Source organism: Onychostruthus taczanowskii, unplaced genomic scaffold (genome assembly GCF_017590055.1).
Source record: "Onychostruthus taczanowskii isolate IOZ18803 unplaced genomic scaffold, ASM1759005v1 scaffold15, whole genome shotgun sequence".
NCBI classification, from domain to species: domain Eukaryota; kingdom Metazoa; phylum Chordata; class Aves; order Passeriformes; family Passeridae; genus Onychostruthus; species Onychostruthus taczanowskii.
The window spans coordinates 1,448,220-1,466,797 of record NW_024498685.1 but is presented as its reverse complement, the minus strand read 5'-3'; the positions used below and the strand labels follow the sequence as shown (position 1 = coordinate 1,466,797).

Here is an 18,578-nt window from a genome sequence, read left to right as displayed (position 1 = left end):
TTTGCAAGGAAAAAAAATTTTATGGGGATCTCAGATCAATTTCCTTAAACTCAGTTCTCCTCTGTAACTGCTTATGGAACTTCTTGTACAGTCCCTTGACAGTAGATTCTGAAAAGAAAATCCTTCAAGGGGACATTCTCTGTTCATCATCTTGATACTGAGTTGTGTAAGAGCAGAAACTCTTCCTGGTTAGCCTCCTGTAGGTGCAGCATCATTTCTCTAAACTGTCCAAACAACAATGGAAAACTCAAAGGTTCTAATAAAAATTTAAGAGGAAAAAAGATTATATGAGGCAAGTAAGAGAAAGCAGAAATGAAAACAATACCCTTATCATAAATCCTAGAGGTAAAACTTGAATTATGTGTATAGGTCAGCTATTTAGAATGCATCTTTCTGTGCCTGCACAGCTGGGGTATCATGAAAAGAGGTGGTTTTGTCTTTTCACTTCTTTCTCCTTTCTTTTCCTTGTCCTTTTCCTCAAGTATAATATTATTTTGAGTATAAAGAGGAAGGAACAGACAGGAAAAAATCTGAAATAATTTTTTGTGAAGGCTCAGTCACAGCAGAGCACAGCAATAATGTGTTCAAATGGGGAGGAGCATAACTCTAGACAGATATTAGAGGGCCATCACCACCACACTGGCTGGGAAGTTATTTAGGGTTGTCTAAGGAGATAAATATGAAGTCAACAGCATGATGATCATGACATCAAAGTGTCTTTATACATACTGTGTTGAATTGTTCTGGGTGGAATACTGGGGAAAATTCCACAAAGTGAAATATTTTGAAAAACAGAAGATTCCTAAGAAGAGGGTTTGGTTTATGTTGTCCGAGTCAGGCAGAGCTGGGCTGAGCCAAATGCTATAAAATATAGCACTGAGACCACTTCTCTCCTGGAGCAGGAGCAGGCAGATTGGATGACCTAATACATTTTCTCATATCATAGCTAGATCTCTGAAAACAAATTTCACCAAGAGCTAAAAAAGGATTTCTATATCCATTAGGTTTTCTGTCTCTGCTTGAAAGTACTTCACTTCATCCCAGGGCTCCTAAAGCTGTTTGTAAATATTTCATAGAGTTCAGAGGGTCTCTCTCCCTTCAGTTGTTGTTTCTGTGTGTCTGATGTTTGCCTCGTGGGCTGCTTCAGTAAATAGGCTTTTAATGGTTTTAGGAGCAAAAAGCACCTGAGGTCCAGAAATTCTAAAAGCCATCCTACTGCCATACACAGTGGTGTGTTGCTGCAAATATGTAATTGTGAATGCATCACATTCCTCTGTTTCCACTACAGTCTTGCCTGGATAAAAGGGAGTGGGGTCGCTTGCCTCCCACCTTTCAAAACCAGATCTCTAAAATGTGATTCCAAGTTAAAACATCTCCAGAAGTGGCCTCAGTTTAGAAGCTGCATAAGTACTGAGTATCTCCAACTGGTATCAATGGGATTTACCTCTGTGTAACAGGTAAATCCAGTGCCAGCTTTAGGCTGATACTGGTCTCTTCAAGACAGAAGCCTCATATCTCCAGAGACGCTGTCACGTCTGTGCATGCCAAAGGTGCTTCCCCAGTGATATTCCCGAGCTGGACCCAATGATCCTTGCAGGTTCCTTCCAGCTCAGCATACTGTGATTCAGTGTGGATCAAAGTTGTGTAAGGCTCTCTGGGTGCCATGCATTGGTTTCTGCAGAGAAGAGAGCTTCAGTGGCTCTAAGAGAGCCTCATCCATGTGAGACTGTGCTGGCACCTGGGTGATGGTGATTTATTTACAACCAGCCACCACTATGGACAAGGTGAGACATTTCTAATTTCAACACTTGCATGCAAATGAGCCTGTGTGCAACAGGCAGCATCAAGCTCAGAGTGTTTCTGAGGAGCAACAAGCAATGCAGGTATTGCATTCAGCCAGTATTGAACTGGCTGGTTAACAGGAAGTTCATTGCATTTTTTTAAATTATGTGCAGGTAAGTATTGTTCATGAGCTCTAAACCTCACAAATGCTTTCTGAGTCAACAGCATAAATTGAAAAGTGAGAATTAGGCTACAGAATGTCAGGGTTGTTACTGGCAACTAGAAAATAACCCTGTAACCTCCCTATTTTTCTTCTTGTGCACTTATTTCTGCTTATATGCTACAATGTTTGCCAAAATACTGCTCTGTTGTCTGACACCAATAAAGCCAATGGTGTGATCTGTCTCTGTATTTTCAAACTCAAGTTGTTTGATAGCATCTTCAAGTTAATTAATAAATATTATTGCCCTCTGAGGACAGATAGTAAGGTATTGACTAGGCATGCAAACCACTTAAAAATCAGATGAAATGAAGATCTAAGCTGGAGTCATTGTCATGGTTTCACCCAAGCTGGCAGCTGAGCCCCACACAGCCGCTCACTCACACCCACCCCAGGGAGAGAACTGGAGGGATAAAAGGCAGAAAACTCGTGGGCTGGGATAAAGACAGTTTAACAGAGAAAGCAAAAAGCTGCACACACAAGAAAAGAAAAATAAGGAATTAATTCACTGCTTCCCATGGACAGGCAGGAGTTCAGCCATCTCCAGGAGAGCAGGGCCCCATCACATGTAACAGTGACTTGGGAAGAGAAATGCCATCACTCCAAACGTGATCCTTTCTTTTTCTCCTTCCTCCTATCCCCTGCTTCCTTCTTTGCCCACCTTTATATACTGAGCATGATGTCATATGGTCTGGAACATCTCTTTCTTCAGTTGGGGTCCCCTGTCCTGGCTCTGTCTCCTCACAACCTCCCAGTCACCCTCAGCTTCCTCACCAGTCTCACAAAAAGCAGAAAAGGCCTTGGCTCTGTGTAAGCTCTGCTCAGCAATAACAAAACCATCTCTATATTATCAACCCTGTGTTCAGCACAAATCCAAAACACAGGCCCATACCAGCCACTGTGAAGAAAATTAATCCTCCCCTAGCCAAATCCAACACAGTCATGTAGAACACCTCAGAGGGAGGTAACAGAATTTGTGTTCCTTTACCAAAACAAATGTGTCTTCCAGAGAAAGAGGTTTCCTTATATCCAAAAGGAATAACCACATCCAAGAGCCTTCAGCACAACTGCAAACTTCAAGCAATCCACAGCATCAAAAGCATTGAGAGGCCATTGGCCACTGCACCAGAAATTTTGCCTTTGGCCAAGAGCATACTCACAGGAATGAGGATAGAGCAACACGGTTAGGAGACTGTTCTAATTCCCACTTGTTTGGTGAGCAGCTTTCTTTTACAGGAGAGACTAAATGTCTGTGAGGCTTGTGTTGTCTTTGTGGTGGTGAGGATTAAGAGACAAGGACGGATTATGAATGGTGATACTGACTCTCTCAGCAAGACACTGATATTTTAACATGTAAGACATGCATATATGTATTACAATAAGTTCATTCATTTACAGAGGTTATCCATGCTATCTGACCTATCCCTGAAGAACAATAACTCTTAAAACTCCAGCAATGTGGAATATTGCCCTGAGAAACCTGATATGTCACCATGTTCTTGCTCTCCCACATCAAAGCTGCAGTTTCTGTATTTGATTCCTGTTATTGATTTAGATTTTTTTAAACTCTTGAAATATCCTTTCTTCAGGCCAATACCAACCCTAACGAACTTCTTCTGCTCTGAGAAGAGGCTAGAAACTGAAAGGTGCAAGTTAGTATGTAAACCTTTATTAGATCAGAGATGTAGATAGTCACCAACATGTCTGTGAAGTGCTAGAGAATCAAATAACAGCAGGTAGTCAGGCCTCGGAAGCTCAGCTACTCTGGGTATTATGAAGGAAAATCCTAAGGCTGGAACATAATTGGAACAGTCATTTTCTAAACAGTAAAATGATTTGATTGTGGTGGTATCCTTTCCTGCCCTTTCTTGGAACACACTCAATCACATTGGTGGAGGGTTTTCTGCCTAAATGTGACAGTTTTGAGTTGTAAAATGTGATTATTCACACTGGAATAATAATGTGAGGCATATAACACTGTTTAGTCCTTAAAGCTGATCAGCTTATCACTGTCCAACACAGAGGACTCAGAAATCAGATATCTGAACAAGCTGAATGTGTTAAAGCAGTGACCAGGGGTGCTATGGGAACAGGAGGCTCTGGACCAATCTTTGCAAACATGAGATGTGGTCCGGGTTTTAGTAAAGTACATCAGGCAGGAAAACCAGTGTTCCTTGTTCCTTTGTTTCCCTGTTTTCATCTGCTTCTTGTTTACTAGGAGAGCAGCATCTTCTTCTCCAGTGTCTACTTAGACTGCATTCTCCATCCATCTAATCTTTTACCCCATTCCTCCCCTTCCTTTTCTGCTGGCTGCTACTTCTGTTCCCTTCATAATGGTTTCAGGGCTGATGCTGTCACTTGAGGGTCCCTCAAATGCCACATAGGTGGGTATTTACATTGCTTTTGAATAAATATTGGTTTTTTCAGCTTCCCCTGTAGGGACATGAGTGAAGGCAGGAAGCAGCAGGGAGAGCAGCAGAGCACTGCGAGGCAGCACTCACATGATGGACCCCAAAGTCAGCATTCACATGTGGAAGGGAACAGGTCAGCACTGGGTTCTGGTGACACCAAATGGCGTGCAGGGTATGGAAGGGGCCTATAGGCAAAGTCACTCCCATGTCCCAGTTCCCATCACCTTTCCTGCCTCCCATACGTCTCCAAAAGAAAACATTTTGATTTTTACTTTCTGAAGGTTTGGGCTGGGGTCTAGGGAGAGAAGAGCAGCAGTTTTATACATAATTACTGAAATAAATTATGCTTGAATAAAATGAAAGCTATGTAAATAGTCCAAAGATTATGACAAGAAAATCTAGAACAAGCTATTATTTTTATATAAAATAAAGCTTGTTAGGTCAACATTGCTTTTAATGGTAGAAAGAAAACTGAGTTAAGAATCTGGTGGATTCACATTTTTTTTCCTTGTTTTCCCTACTCCTGTTTTACTGGCAGTCTCCACCCATCCTCATTGCTTCTACTCATGTATTTAACTCAGAGGTAAAGAGCTATGAATTCTCCATTAGCTGAAAAACACACAGATAAGAGTGTTCAGCAGCAAAGTTTAAATCACCATCTGAATATTATCTAATTTCACACTGAAGGTATGAACATTTCAGGTTTAGCAGTGTCACAGAATGATAAATGTCCTGAACTAGTTCTCAGGAAGTTCCAAAGGAAACAATACATATGCTCTGTACCGGAATAGTTTAAAGTAAAGGACAAGGGAAAAAAAAATCCAAAAGGAAAAAGCAGCCTTGTTTTTTTCCATTGCCTCAAAATGGATCAATCAGACAGCAATTCCTAGAAAAATTAAACATGTATAGTATATCTTAGGGTGGGAGAGATAATAAACTGCTACAGGTGCTGAAGAGCTGCAAAAGAAAAAAATTATCTGGGTTATAGCGTTAAAAATATCTCCTACATTCTTTTCCCGGAGAGCAAAGCAATTTTCTTAAGTGTGTATTATTCTGACTGGTAATCAGAAATTGACTGAACTCTGGACAACAGCCTAATTTTTGTTCTGCTTCACCTTTTCTGTCCAAGGTAACAGAGAACACAACTGGTGTCATTAGAATCTGTGTTTTTACAAATTATCCAGACCTGTATTTCTACTGTTATGACTGAAAATTTAAACAAGCACGTTCAAATGTGCATGGGCCAAGCACAAATGCTACAATTTACAGGACAAATACTGTCTTTTCAGTGCATGAAAAAGCTAAGCAGTTTTGGAAATTTGGATAAATTTTAAGGGCACTTCAGACATCATGAGATGAAGGCATATCAAATTTTCACACCACTTTAAAAAATCATATCAATTATCACACCAATGTGCAAATCTTGTAATTGTTTTGATTAAGAAAGTGGAAGGCTGGAGTTTTTTTGAGAGTATATAATAAAGAAGACCAAGATTTAGTTTCATCTAATATCTCTTTGGGATAGTCACATTTTGAAGCATCTCATAAAGATCTCATAAAGTTTTGGTGATCTGTTGCGGGTTTTTTGGGTTGTTTGTTTGGGATTTTAGGGTTTTTTGTTGTTTGTTCTTTGGTGTTTTTTCAATTGGTTGGTTGGTTTGATTTGGTTTTTGGTTGTTTGGTTGTTGTTTTTTTTTGAGAAGTGATTAAATGTCCAAATGCTCACAATGAGACAGCTGCTGTCAAGTAATCATATACATTTTCTTACTGACTGCTTAAAACATTGCTCTCTGAAAGTGCAGGTTGATTAGATCAGACAAATGTTCTGGTGGTGGGCAACCTAGGTGGAGAGTCTTGGTCTTTTAGCAGCTGGATTTGTTTTATCATTCAAATTAATTCAAAAAATTCTGAGGAAGCTCAAACCCCAGTGCATAATCAGGAGTTTGGTGGGAGGTGGCAGGTTTATATTTACAAGTTTGAATTACCTGCTGCAATACCAGATTAACTGGCTGTGCTGCATTGCAGGAGTTAACTAGCCAGTGGCCTACAGATTTGATAGCAGAAACCTGAGGTTTCACATCTAAGTTGTAATTTGATTTTGACCTATGTTGATCATGAAAGCTAGTCTCTGCAAAAGGTGATGATGATATCAATTATCAGCTGATAGGATTTCATACCACCAAGAAATAGCTACAGTTATTAACTATTTATCTTTCATCACGATGGATCAAGCAGAGAAACCAATAGCCACAATGTGAAGGAGTAGAAAATTCCATTTGTCACTAGGTGTGGATTCTCCCAATCAAAAGGAAAGCATAGTATGAGTAGTAGATTTTTGTCTCCTTCCTACACAACAATCTTTTAAAGTAGTTCTTAGGTGTTCATGGTTTTTTGGTTTGTTTTTTTTTTCTCATGTATTTCTGGAGGCAATTCTACTGGAAATGCAAATCTACTGGAAATAATCAGAACCTCAGAAGAAAGAGACCCAACACCACTAAAAGCAATGGGAAAGGTATTACAGGTTACAGATTGATAGTGGTCTACTAAATCCACTGCTAGGGTTATGCCCTGGACATAAATTTCTTAGGGAATAAAAAAAGACTTTGACTACATTCTGTACATTGAGATGAACTATCCCTTGGTAACAACTTCATGGAAATGAATGGACTTACTCTGTTAGTTATCCTTTATTACTCTGTTGGCTTTTCCACAACAGGCTATGTGCTGGGAGCGCCATCTCCAATTACCTCTGCTGCATTTTCCTTCAGAGATCAGAGAGACTTGTCCCAGTGTTCAGTCCTCAGCATGGGTGTTATTTTCCAGAGTTTGTGAACACTTTTCACTACCATTACACGTTCCCGCTGCGTAGCAGGAATTGCTGATAATTATCCTCTTCATTAATGTGGCTATTAGAGAGAAATTTCTAAACTTGGCCAACTGCTTAGTCTGTACATTTGATTCTTACATACTTGTGTAGCCTTTCTGTTGACTGCACTGCAGGGCTCCAGTCACAGGAAACCCCAGGCTCCTCTCTTAGCAAGCGTAGCCTGTAAAAAAATCAATTAAAATCCATTGAAATATGAAATTGAAGTTCCATTTATTTACCAGTTGCAACACTGCCAGTATTGAACTGCATTTGAAGTGCTTTTCCACAGCGATGGCCCGCAGTGTGAAAGGTGAAGTATAAACCTCAGTTCTCTCACCAGCACATTCAGAGGTTGTGCGGTTACATGCTCACAACTGAAGTGAAAGAGATAAGGATCTTGCACTTGCAGGCTTCAACCTAGTGTATTTTAGCTGGCTACCATTAAATAGATCAGGCTGTGTTGGAACAGCCTTTCTCTGAAATCCTGCTGCTGTTCTGGTCCATCAGCTTTTCTTTGCACTCAAATACAATTGCCATTTTTCAATTTATAATTAAGACCTTTTCTGCAAGAAAGCAGCTTAAAACCACCTGATTTAGCAGGTGTTTTATGCATGTAAGCAGCATTTCCATGGGTGTGGCAGACAAGGATTAGACACAGCTCAAGGTTGTACTTCAGATGGGAACATTCGGCCAGTCTGGGGAGAGATGGCACTGGGCAGAAGGCGGGGAGCGGCTTTGGGGTCAGCAGTGCTGGTCCCGACGATTACAAGGGGTCCCGATGTCCACGGAGCCAGACCCTTCCCTAGCTTGGAGCGCCCTGCGTGAACACAGCTGGGGCAGCCAAGGCCTGAAGGGCTGGCAGCGGGAAAACACCATGTGGTATCGATCCCAGCGATCGATTATTTCAGTTATCACCGGAGTTACAGCCAGCAGGTGAACACGGCAGTGTTGGAAGCGTGCCCGTCGCTGCCGCAGGGTTGTGTGGGTGAGGATTCACCCCAAAGCCGCAGCGCTGCTGCGTGCCGAGGGATGCCCGGCGTCCCGTTCGTTCCTCCTTTGAATTCTGCCGGCACCCCGTGTTTCCCCGCTGCCGGGAAGGACCCGCAGACCCCCCGGCAGTGGTGTTCAACACGATCCCGCAACCGCCTGTGCTCGGGGCTCCTCCTGCCGCGACATTCCCGGCTCCCAGTTCCCGCTCCCGGTTCCCGGGGCCGGCCCGGCGGGGGCGGCGCCGCCATTGCGCTCCAGCGCCGCCAGGGGGCGCTGCGGCGGCGGGCGGGGCGCGGGGAGGAGGCGGGGCCCGAGCCCACGTCCGAGTTCCCAGGGCGACGGGGCGGTCGCGCCGTGACGTCACGGAGCTTCCCGGTGACGTCAGGCGGGCCCATGCGCCGTGGCCACGGCGATTCTGTGTGACGTCACGAGGCCGGCCGTGACGAGCCGGCGGCGCTGGGAGCGGGCCGGGCCCGCGCTCGCCGCCCGCCCCTCGCACTACGGGTCGCGGCTGGGGCCGCCCCGGTGGCGGGGACGCGGCCGCCCCCGGCCCCGCCCTCGCCTCGCCGCTCCGGCCCAAGATGGCGGCGCTGAGCAGCGGCGGCAGCGCCGAGGGGGCCTCGCTCTTCAACGGGGACATGGAGCCCGAGCCGCCCGCGCTCGGCGCCGGCTACGCGGGGGGCGGCAGCGGCGACCCGGCCATCCCGGAGGAGGTGAGGCCACGCGGCGGCCGCCCGCCCCCGGGGCTCGGGCCCGGCCGTGCCGGGGGCGGCCCGTGCCGGCGGGGGCAGGGAGCGGGGGCCGCGGATGCGGAGGGCGCTGGTCCCGGCCGGGTTGCGGAGAAGCCCCGCTCGGAGCCTCCGCGGCCGCGGGTGCCGCGTCCCGCGAAGGTGTTATGTGGGGGTTTGCCGTCGGTTCTCCCCGATGGTTTTGAAACATTCGAAATGCGTTTTAAACCCGAGGCTGGGTTCGGTTCGCTTTGCGGACGTGCCTTTTGTGGACGTTTTTTGCACAAAGCGTCTTAGGAAATGTTAACGGATAGGGCACCGAGGAGGCAGTGAGGATGTCAGGCCTCTGGTTGGTGTTTTTCTTACATACTTGCTGTGTTTTTGGGGCTTATTACTTAACTTCCCGATCCCACGGGGAGCGAGCGGTACTACCTGTTTTGCTGGGGCTGAAGTGTGAGTTGCGAATGGTTCTGAAATGTTTTCGGCAGAGGGAATAAACTGTGCGGTAACAACACAAGGTGCTTCGCAGATTCAAGCACTGCAGGCATCCAAGGCAGACCAACCTGCCAGATGCTATGCCTCGAGTCTGTTCTGGAGGTAAATACAGATGCCAGAAGCTCTGCTGTGTTGTTCTCAGCGTTACTGGCTGGAAAGTGTTTCAGCTCAGCTTTCCCTGGAGTGTCTACGCTGTTGGTACGAAACCTCTGGTCTCTGAGAAGCCTCGTGGCCATGGGAGGAGCCCAGCCCACCTGGGAACCTCTCCCTTCCAGCAGGGAAAATGAGCTGCCTTGGACCAGCTGCTCTCAGAGGGGTCCAATTTGATTCCCGACTCCCCAAAGACTGGGGGCAGAATTTATTTATCCATTTTGTTTATTAATAGCATACTGGACTATAGTGGAATTAGTGGGTTGGGAAGTTTGAGAAGTGCTGGGGCTCATGCTGGGTAGATGGCCATAAAGGAGAAGTAGGGCAATAGTCCATTCCTATGGTGTTTGCAAGGTGTGAGGTTGATTCCCTCATCTCAAGGAGTTCCAGACTTGCTTTCTGAAGGGAGGCAAAATTCAGCAGTACACATGTATTTTATACCTACCCAGCATGGTGATTACACACCTTGAGTAATGCCAGTCCAGTCTGAACTTTCCTGAGTAAGGAGAAGCTCTCTGCTGGTTGAGAAACCCAAACACCAGAAGAGTGGGCTTTAACAAACACACACTTTTAGCAGCACAGTGAGGCTAAAAAGCTTCTGAATTTCTCAGTTATTTCTGTCATTTAAAAAAATGGAATTAATCCAATAACTGGTTTACATTGTGGCCTTGAAATAATAATACAATACAGCTGACCTGCTTAAACTAAAGTATAGGAGAGAAGGGAGAGAAAAGCAGTGGCAAGAGGCAAGAATTTTTTTAAAAAAATTTTTATACTGAAGGGGGTGTTTGTGAAACTGCTGTAAGTCACTTGAAGTTCAAAAATGTTTGAGACTGTGTCAGTCATTAGATTTGATTCCAAATGGTAAATTACATAGTGTGGCTGCTTCTGCTTTCATCCTGGATGAGACAGAGATAAGTCGTCCAGCATGGGGAACACCTGCTGAGCAGGAGGGTTGATGGGCTGTCAGTACAGGTGTAAGTATTTAGGAAGTGTGGGGGGGATAGTCTTGTATTATTTGAAAGCAAACTACTTCTACATTGGAAATACTGAAACACATGGGTCTCTTGGCAGAGCTGGTTGTAGAGTTTTTATTTTCTGATGTGGTTTTGTTCTGTAGTTAATTAGTTCTTCCTTGAGTCGTAGGTAATTATGTTTTGTTTACTGTATAAGTACACCTATTACTTCACCTAAACCTGCATCTTAATGAAGTTCAAGCCCAAAAAATTGCTGACACACTTAAAATGGAAACTCTCCTTAATACTAAAACAAGCCAACTTAAAGTGGCAAGTTCAAAGTGACATAAGTCAGAGAAATACTGAAGTGCTTGTAACTGACTCATGGCTGTAATGTAAGTACATGTTCTAAGTGTTTTGTTTCATTGTTTCAAGACAAGGTAAACCTGGGGTTTAAAAGTAACCTTGATGTGGAAGCCTCTCAAGGAGCATGACCTTACTTATTTAAGGCAATCCCTGAAAAGGTTTCAGCTCCTACAGTCTTTAGGGAGATGCAGTTCTGGTTTCCAGAAGGCAGACCTTCAGCCCTACACTCAGTTTCTGCTTTTAAAAGGGGAGTAGACAAGAATTTCTGACAGATGTTGAAGTCATCTTACACAACTTACTTGTATGTTGAAGCCCTCTGGTAAATGAGATGTTCTGTACTGAGATGGTAATCGAGTGCCCTGTGTTGGTTACAGCTACATCACTGTCCCTTATGAATTCTCAAGGGTTGGGGCTTTGAAAAACAACATTTAAGCCATGTTGTTCAACTCATGACCAGTTCTTAATCATAGTGAATTAATAATAAATTTTTACCTTTAAAAATTGCTTTGGTAGCCTAAGTGCTGTTACTAAAAAGCTTCTAATAATGAGTATTATAACTCTTCTAATAAATAGTATAATAATTGCTAAATCCTTTTTCAAGCCCTATATTAAAATTCAGGGTTGGTTAGGGTAGTTGTCCATGCAGTCATAAAAAATATACAGGAAATAGCTACTTCTTGGAGACAGGAGGATTTGGGAAAAGTGCATGTGTGTTTTGAAGAAATATGTTCCTCTTCCACTCCCTGTTTGGTTGCTGGTGCTGGGAGGCCTTGGCTGTGAGCTGGCATCCACAGGGGCAGAGGTTGGCTTCTTCCCCAGCATGAATTCTCGGGACAAGAGATTGTTTGGATGGGAGGTTTTCAGAGCATTACAGGGTTGTTGATATGTAGTAAGGAGTGTGTGACAGCTGGGAGGAAAGGTTCTGCTCTTGTTGCTAGAGATTATTTACACCAATATTAAATAATTCAAATGGGATTTTCTGTACTCGGAGCTTTGTAGCCTAAACTGCTCTTTGTAAGACAAAAATGACTTTGAAGGCTGTGAAGTGAGGGCCTGAGCTGCTGGATGGTTGTTTTCTAGGCAGCAATGCTGGAGTTTATCCTGCATGAATATTAGTTATAAATTTAGAAACCTTAATCCTATGAAACAGATTTAAGAGTAAAATGGAGAGTGGATGAAAAGATATATAAAATGAAGATAGAATGAAAAAGGCACCTCTAACCTCCCAATATGAAGTAAGTGATGGGTTCTCCTAATGTAATGTAGGTACATAAAGTAAAAATGGGTTTGATTTTATTGCAGGAACATTTAGGGAACCTGTGATGCTGGGTATTAGAGTGTCTGTTTCTCTTAAAGAGTTTACTATTAAACATGCTACTTATTTGGAAACTTGAAACCTTATGAGTGGTTTTTTACATCATTGCTTTTGTAGTTTTGGGAATACGTTTTGTGTTCAATCTCAATTATGTTTTCGTGCATTAGTATTCAGTGACTGAACTCACTTCGTAGTCTGTGAATGACATCCTGTTTAATTGTGAGGACAAGTTAAAGTGAAGCTGGATGTGAAGCATCTTGTAGCTAATATTCTGCAGGAGTATATCTCAAAAGATAAGTTAAATACTTGTTTCTTTTACATAGCATGGGAAAGGCCTTAATACTGTCTGACTTTGGGCCACAGCTTTGAGAAATGCATGGTGTGGCTGAGGGGAGTCTAGAGCAGAATACTAGCAATGATATAAAGTCTGGAAGGTCAGAGCTTTGAAGAAAGACTCAGTGAAATCTTAAGTTGAAAAAAGAAATGGAAATTGTCAAATACTGCCAGAAGTAGTGAGTTTAAGTGGTAGCAGTGGAGATGAGATGTTACTATGTTCCATGTTACTATGAGATTTGTTCTTTATGGCTAGGAATGGTGAAGCATGAAAATAGACTTTCTGAACTTATAAATAAGCTGTTCATTAAGAGACTCACCTCAACAGGCAAACATATATCAGGAGTGATGGGGGAAAGTTGATCCAGGTGTAAAAAAAGTCAATTACTTAGGTAACCTCTCATCTTTTTTTTTCCTTAGGGTTTTTATGATTTATTTCTGGCAAGGTGGATCGAACATTAGAACACAACCTTGAAATACTTAGGTTTACTGGGGATAGTAGAGATTTCTGCTTAAGGTGTTTTTCCCAAAAGGGAATAGGATTAACAGCTCTGTCCTGTGGTAGCTTGTTTGATTACACAAAACTTGCTTAATAGTGTGGTGGCTCCTTCTGGAAAGTTGTGATGTCTTGGGAAGCTTGTTTCTTATCTCTGTGGATATCCACAAACTGGTTGGGGGCAAAATGTTTAGTACTGATTTATTTTTTTTCCCTTGACTTACAGTCTTGTTTCTTAATTCCCATTTATATTTTGTTGTAGTTGTTAAACTCAAAGGCCTCTTATTTTTAAAGCTGTTCTAATAATACCCTTCTTGACTCTTGTTTAGCTGAGAATGGCAGGTCTTTTGTTGCATAAAGTTAAAAATATTGTAGACCAAATGCATTTTGGATTTTGGCTCTGTTTTTTGTTTGGTTGGGATTTTTTTAATGCAGATATCTTTTGATGGCAGCTATCTTTTAACACAAACCGATAACCCCCAAGTTTTCTTAAGGCTGCAATATTCCACTTTGTAACAAATCTGTGGTTCACTTTAATTAATTGTTATATCTGTCAAAAAAATTTGAATGCATGAAATATTTTGGAGGGAATTTGGTTTAGAAAGAAATCTAATTTTATTGGTACTTAAAAGGGAAACAAAAGGAGGTTTTGATTGATCATGGAATTACTAATTCTTCCAGTCTAGCCTTCCAAGGAAGGTGTTTCAGATTTAATGGAGGGGGTTTTCTGAAACACAGTTTTGGGCAAGTGCAAATTTTATTTTCAGTTTGAGCCGCTGTCTTCTGAAGGGTGGTGAAATGTACAATATATCAGAAATGCCCTGTCATAATTGTAGTCCCTGTGGTGTCTGCTGCTCCCTGTCCCTGCAGTTTGAGCTAAGTCAATCAAATGGTGCTCTGACACCCAGAGCTGCAGGTTTTGCCCTTTGCTGTGCCCACGTCACACCTCTCAGCCAGACCTACTGCCTTGTGCCTGCTTGGTGCCACAGAGGTGCTGTCCTGACTTGACTCCACTCACTGTACTGAAGAAAATCGGCGCTGCTTTTGCTGCAGTAGTTTTCTGCAAACTTAGTGAATCTCCTCAACATGAGGAGCACCCAATGGGTTCTAAAATGCTTGTGAAGTGAGATGCTAAAGTAATGTGGTTAGGGGGAGTAGTGGTAGTAGGGTGTGGGTGTTCCCCTTTCTGTTGGTTATTATAAGTAATCTTTGACCCATAAAATTCCATTGGAGCCTGAATTTTTTATATTTGAATGAGAAGTTGTGCTCAGATGAGACTTCCTCAGCTGGACTTGTCAGCTTTAGGTCCTGGCACCTCAGACTTTATGGTCTCGAGCTCCCCCTCCCAGGTTGTAACAATCTTCCTTGGTCTCTCTGAAGCCCTTCTGAGCATGTCTTTTACAGAAATAGGATTGCATGCCATAGCTCTGCCAGGGATATGAAGGTGTCTGTGAGCTTCTTGTGTAGCAAGTGTACGTTTCCAACAGCCTCGACCGTGTGAGGGTTCTGAGTACAGTATTTCGTTTTGTGAAGTGTGAGATGGTTTTCATCATTTTCAACTGTTCACACATCTGTGTGAACAGTTGAAAATCTACTTTCTCACAGCTAGTGCAGGATACAGCAGTCAGCATGCAATATACGGGTTCTCTTGCTTCAGCTTTTTTATTCCAGTTGTTCCTGAGCTTTTGGGGTGTACAATGGAATCCTTCCAATCCTCCCTCCTGTGCACAGCTTCTTTCCAAGACATTGAAATATGTGTTCATTCAGCTGACTCTCCCTTCTGTGGCCAGTGCTAAAGAGGGCTGATTGATGCAGAACTACATGCCTTTTCTTCTTTTTTTTTCTCCTGCTTAAGCCCCTTGCTGCAAGTGTTTGGTTTGTTGCACCTTTTTAGCATTTGTGAGTTTTGGAGGAGCAGCAACAGTTCTTTCTTTATTCTGTTTCTAATTGCATTTCAGGAATGTGAACCCTAGCAAAAAAGAGTAAAACAGGCAAAAGTCTAATTTGTAGCCCTTCTCTTTGACTGAAGATGCTGCCAGTTCAGGCAGGAGTTTTGAGGGACAAGTGCTGCCAGTTATCATCCCACCATGACACTCCCCAACCAACATGAGCATTTAAAATCAGAAAACAAAACTTCTCTCCAAAATGGGGCTTGTTGTGCCGTGCCAGATGTAGTGCTCAGTATCAAATGAATTTTCCACGCTATCAGTATTAAATTCAGGAGGATCATATGAGTGTGGAGCACTGAAGGGCACTTTTATTTTTCTAAGGTTCTGATCAAGTGAAATAATTTTGTGGGTTCTCCCTGTATACCTACACAAAGCTTAGCATGTACGGGCAATTCAATTTCTACGTGAAACAAACTTTGTTTAAAATCTTTTTTCTAGGAGACAAGCAGAAAAGGCTGTTATTGTGGGATTGAAATTAGTTTAAAAATGTGTTGCATAACTAAGTGGCTAGGATTTTTTTTTCTTTTTTAACCCTAGAAAAGGGGATACCAGCTCTAATGCCTTGCTTTATTACATAGTGAGGCCTCTCAGCCAGTATAATTATTAGTAAATTTGTTGTTAAATGCAGTGGTAAGTAATAAAACTCTTCAAATTCAGTTACATGGTGTTTAGGCAACATTTTCTGACACTTGGAGCACAGACATGGTAACTTAATTTTTTTTCTCCCCTTTATCTCAGATAAAGGGTTTGTTTTGAAGGTAGGCATTTCTGGAGTCAGAACAGTGTGTATAGTTTTTCTCTCTCTAGTAGAAGGTACTCACTAATGATGTTTGAAAAGCACTATAAAATCAACCTGAAATAAAATACATCATTATAACTAAGAAGTTGGTAGTATCTTGATGTTTGGAACTGGATGGTTGTATATTGGTGCCTCAGTCTTTGAGCTGGTTTTGAAAATTTATTCATTAAACTTAATAGGTCAGACATTCTCTATAATAGGTTTAAGTAATGTAGATTTAAATGTGAGTCTTTAGTATCATCTAGCTAGGGTAGATTTCAGAAAAGATTTCTTTAAGTGTTCTATAATTCTTCTAGAATATAGTTTGTACTGTCTCTTGTGTCATTTTTAAGCCTATGTAAATCATTGAAAATTTATGTAACTTTTTCCAGATTCTAGGTTAAGTAGTTAGTGTAATTTTTTTTTTTTACTTTCCTAATTCTGCAATGTATGGCAAGGAGCCATTTCTGCCTTTTAAATTATTTCATTTTCCAAGGTGGTATTGGGGTTGCTAAGGCAGGGTGGTCTGCTGAGTAGAACACAGAATGTGTTTAGGAGAATGTGGTTTCTGTGGCAGTTCCTATTTGACTATTTCCTTTGACTAGGAGCACATTACTTGTGTTTTAAAAATAAAAAGAAAAAAAAAACAAGTACATTTGCTCTATTTCAGCTTTTGAGATCTGTTTGTGATAAAAATAGGTTACCTTAACTTCTTTATTGGATCGCAAATATTTCTAAACAAGCAGACTATATTTGTACTCATCCAACAATTCCAGCTGTTTTTTACATTTTCTAATCAGTTGGTAGGAAACTGTGCACAGTGGTCACTATGTAGAAACAGTTTAGTGGTGGAATATTGCAAAGTTTATGACAAATTATTTTATGGATTGATGATATGAACTTTTAAATAGGTGCTGATTATCTTTTCTGACTAGTGTAATTAATTGTGTACTCTGGCAAGGAGAGAGAAAAATTAAGTTCCGTAGTTCAGCTGAAGCCGAGTTTGTTTTGTTATTTTAATTAATGTGACGAAAGCTGTGTAAGAGCTCTGCTGGACGAGCGTTTGCTTCTTATAGGCAATTATTGTAGTTAGCTGGCTGGCTGCTTGCTTTCCATCACAAATGTGACTTTTCAGCTTTAGGTGTGCAGAGAAATAGTCTGGTGTCTTCATGATAATCTTTCTTAAATGTCACTGATGCATGGGTTTAGTGTTATTGAGATTCTGTGGTAGTTATCAGGCTAAAGCAAAATTGCATTCTTAAATGGTTTAGAAAATCTAGATAGTTTATTTCCTTTTTTTTTTTGAACCTGTTACTGTCTAGAGAGAAGTTGTTGAATTCATGAAGGTAAATACAGTGAATTGTTCCTGAACTCGGTCTGTGTGTGATTCTTGTGACTATTGAATTAGTATCAAAGTGAGTAAGAGGGACTGCTAGTACTGCAACACAAAAGCCATGAAAAATATGGAATTGAAGATTTAGCTGTGCAACTGGTGGTTAATGATTTAAATGAGGGATACAGGCAGCTCTTTTCCACACACTGCTGTTCTACTGTGGTAGAGAACATTTAACTTTCCTTTTTATAGTGCTTGGAGGCAAATTCTACTTAGCAGCAAGCAGTAAAGATGGCAGGTGATGGAAAAAGTGGGAGAATGAAAGAGAATTGAAACCTAAACAGGAAGGTTGCTGCTTCATGGTAGCCTGAATCCATCTAAGTGTGAGTTAGAGAGAGGATAGGTGACTTTTTCACCGGCTGAGATGATCACTGGGTCCTTTGCCAAGCTGTTTTAAGCACAGTAGACTGGCAGAAAGCTAACCTTGACAGAGAGAAGAATTTTGCACTTGTTTAGTGTACTGAAAGGGTTCAGCCAAAGGTTTAAGTTATGGAGAAAGAGTAAGGAAGAGTGCAGGGGTAAATAGCTAAGGACAATGTGCTGATTGCACCCACCATCTTGGCTGGTGTGAGCTGCAAAGCAGTCAGTGCCTAAGGTTCTTGGGTAGCTTCATTCTTACAGAGAAACTGCTTGGTTATGTTACAAGAATAGACTTCACTGAGCTTTATGCCTTACAGTTTTTGAATTTATTTTAAAAAGTATTTTTAAACACTTGTAAGATGTAAGGAGCATTTGAAGTCTGAATTCCTTTGTTAAAGAGGAGGCAACTTAAGGGGCAAGAGCCTGTCAGACAGAAAGACTGTTTATTTGGCTTTAAGAGTATGAGCAATTGGATTTGTATTTAGAACTAATGACAGCAAAAGACAGATTACTTTCAGTTGCAATTGATGGTTTGCAAAGAAATGGGAGATAGTTTCTGCTGTGAACTCTTCAAAGATGCTACTTGAGTGTTAACTTAGTTGCCTAGTTTTTTGGAGAAGGGTGGAAGTTGTTGGGTGTTTGGTTTTGGTTGAGATGGTTTTGTACAACAGGAGCAGTGTCAGATGCAGATGGAACCTGCACTCCTAGTTACAAGTTAGTCTTTCCTTCATAAAAATTGCTACCTGTTAATTGGAAAATAGATTTTCATCTTGAAGCCTTTTTAAAATTTAATTAATGGCTGTGCTTACAGCAGATCCTCACTGATCACATTCCTGTATTAATTGACCTAGTTATGATCCTAGTTGTCAGACAGGGTGGTACTGAAAATGTTGTACCTCTTCTTGAGGATTTTCCTTCCTAAATGTAGTCTTGTACATCTTCCCTAAGCCCATTTGTCATGAGTCTAGAAAGATACATTCATAGGCTTTT

At 41.8% G+C, this 18,578-nt stretch overlaps 1 protein-coding gene across 2 annotated transcripts in view; it reads left to right on the top strand.

Annotated features, from left to right (window-relative positions):
- Positions 1-8,679: 8,679 nt before the first annotated feature.
- The window catches only part of BRAF (B-Raf proto-oncogene, serine/threonine kinase), an 83,413-nt gene continuing 73,514 nt past the window's right edge, over positions 8,680-18,578 (top strand). Inside the window, exon 1 of one of the 2 annotated variants that reach the window (XM_041398469.1) lies at positions 8,680-8,982. In XM_041398469.1, the coding sequence (XP_041254403.1) occupies positions 8,851-8,982 (132 nt within the window). In that variant the 5' untranslated portion in view covers positions 8,680-8,850. The remainder of the gene's footprint in view (positions 8,983-18,578) is intronic. The other variant, XM_041398470.1, reaches the window with a different exon arrangement.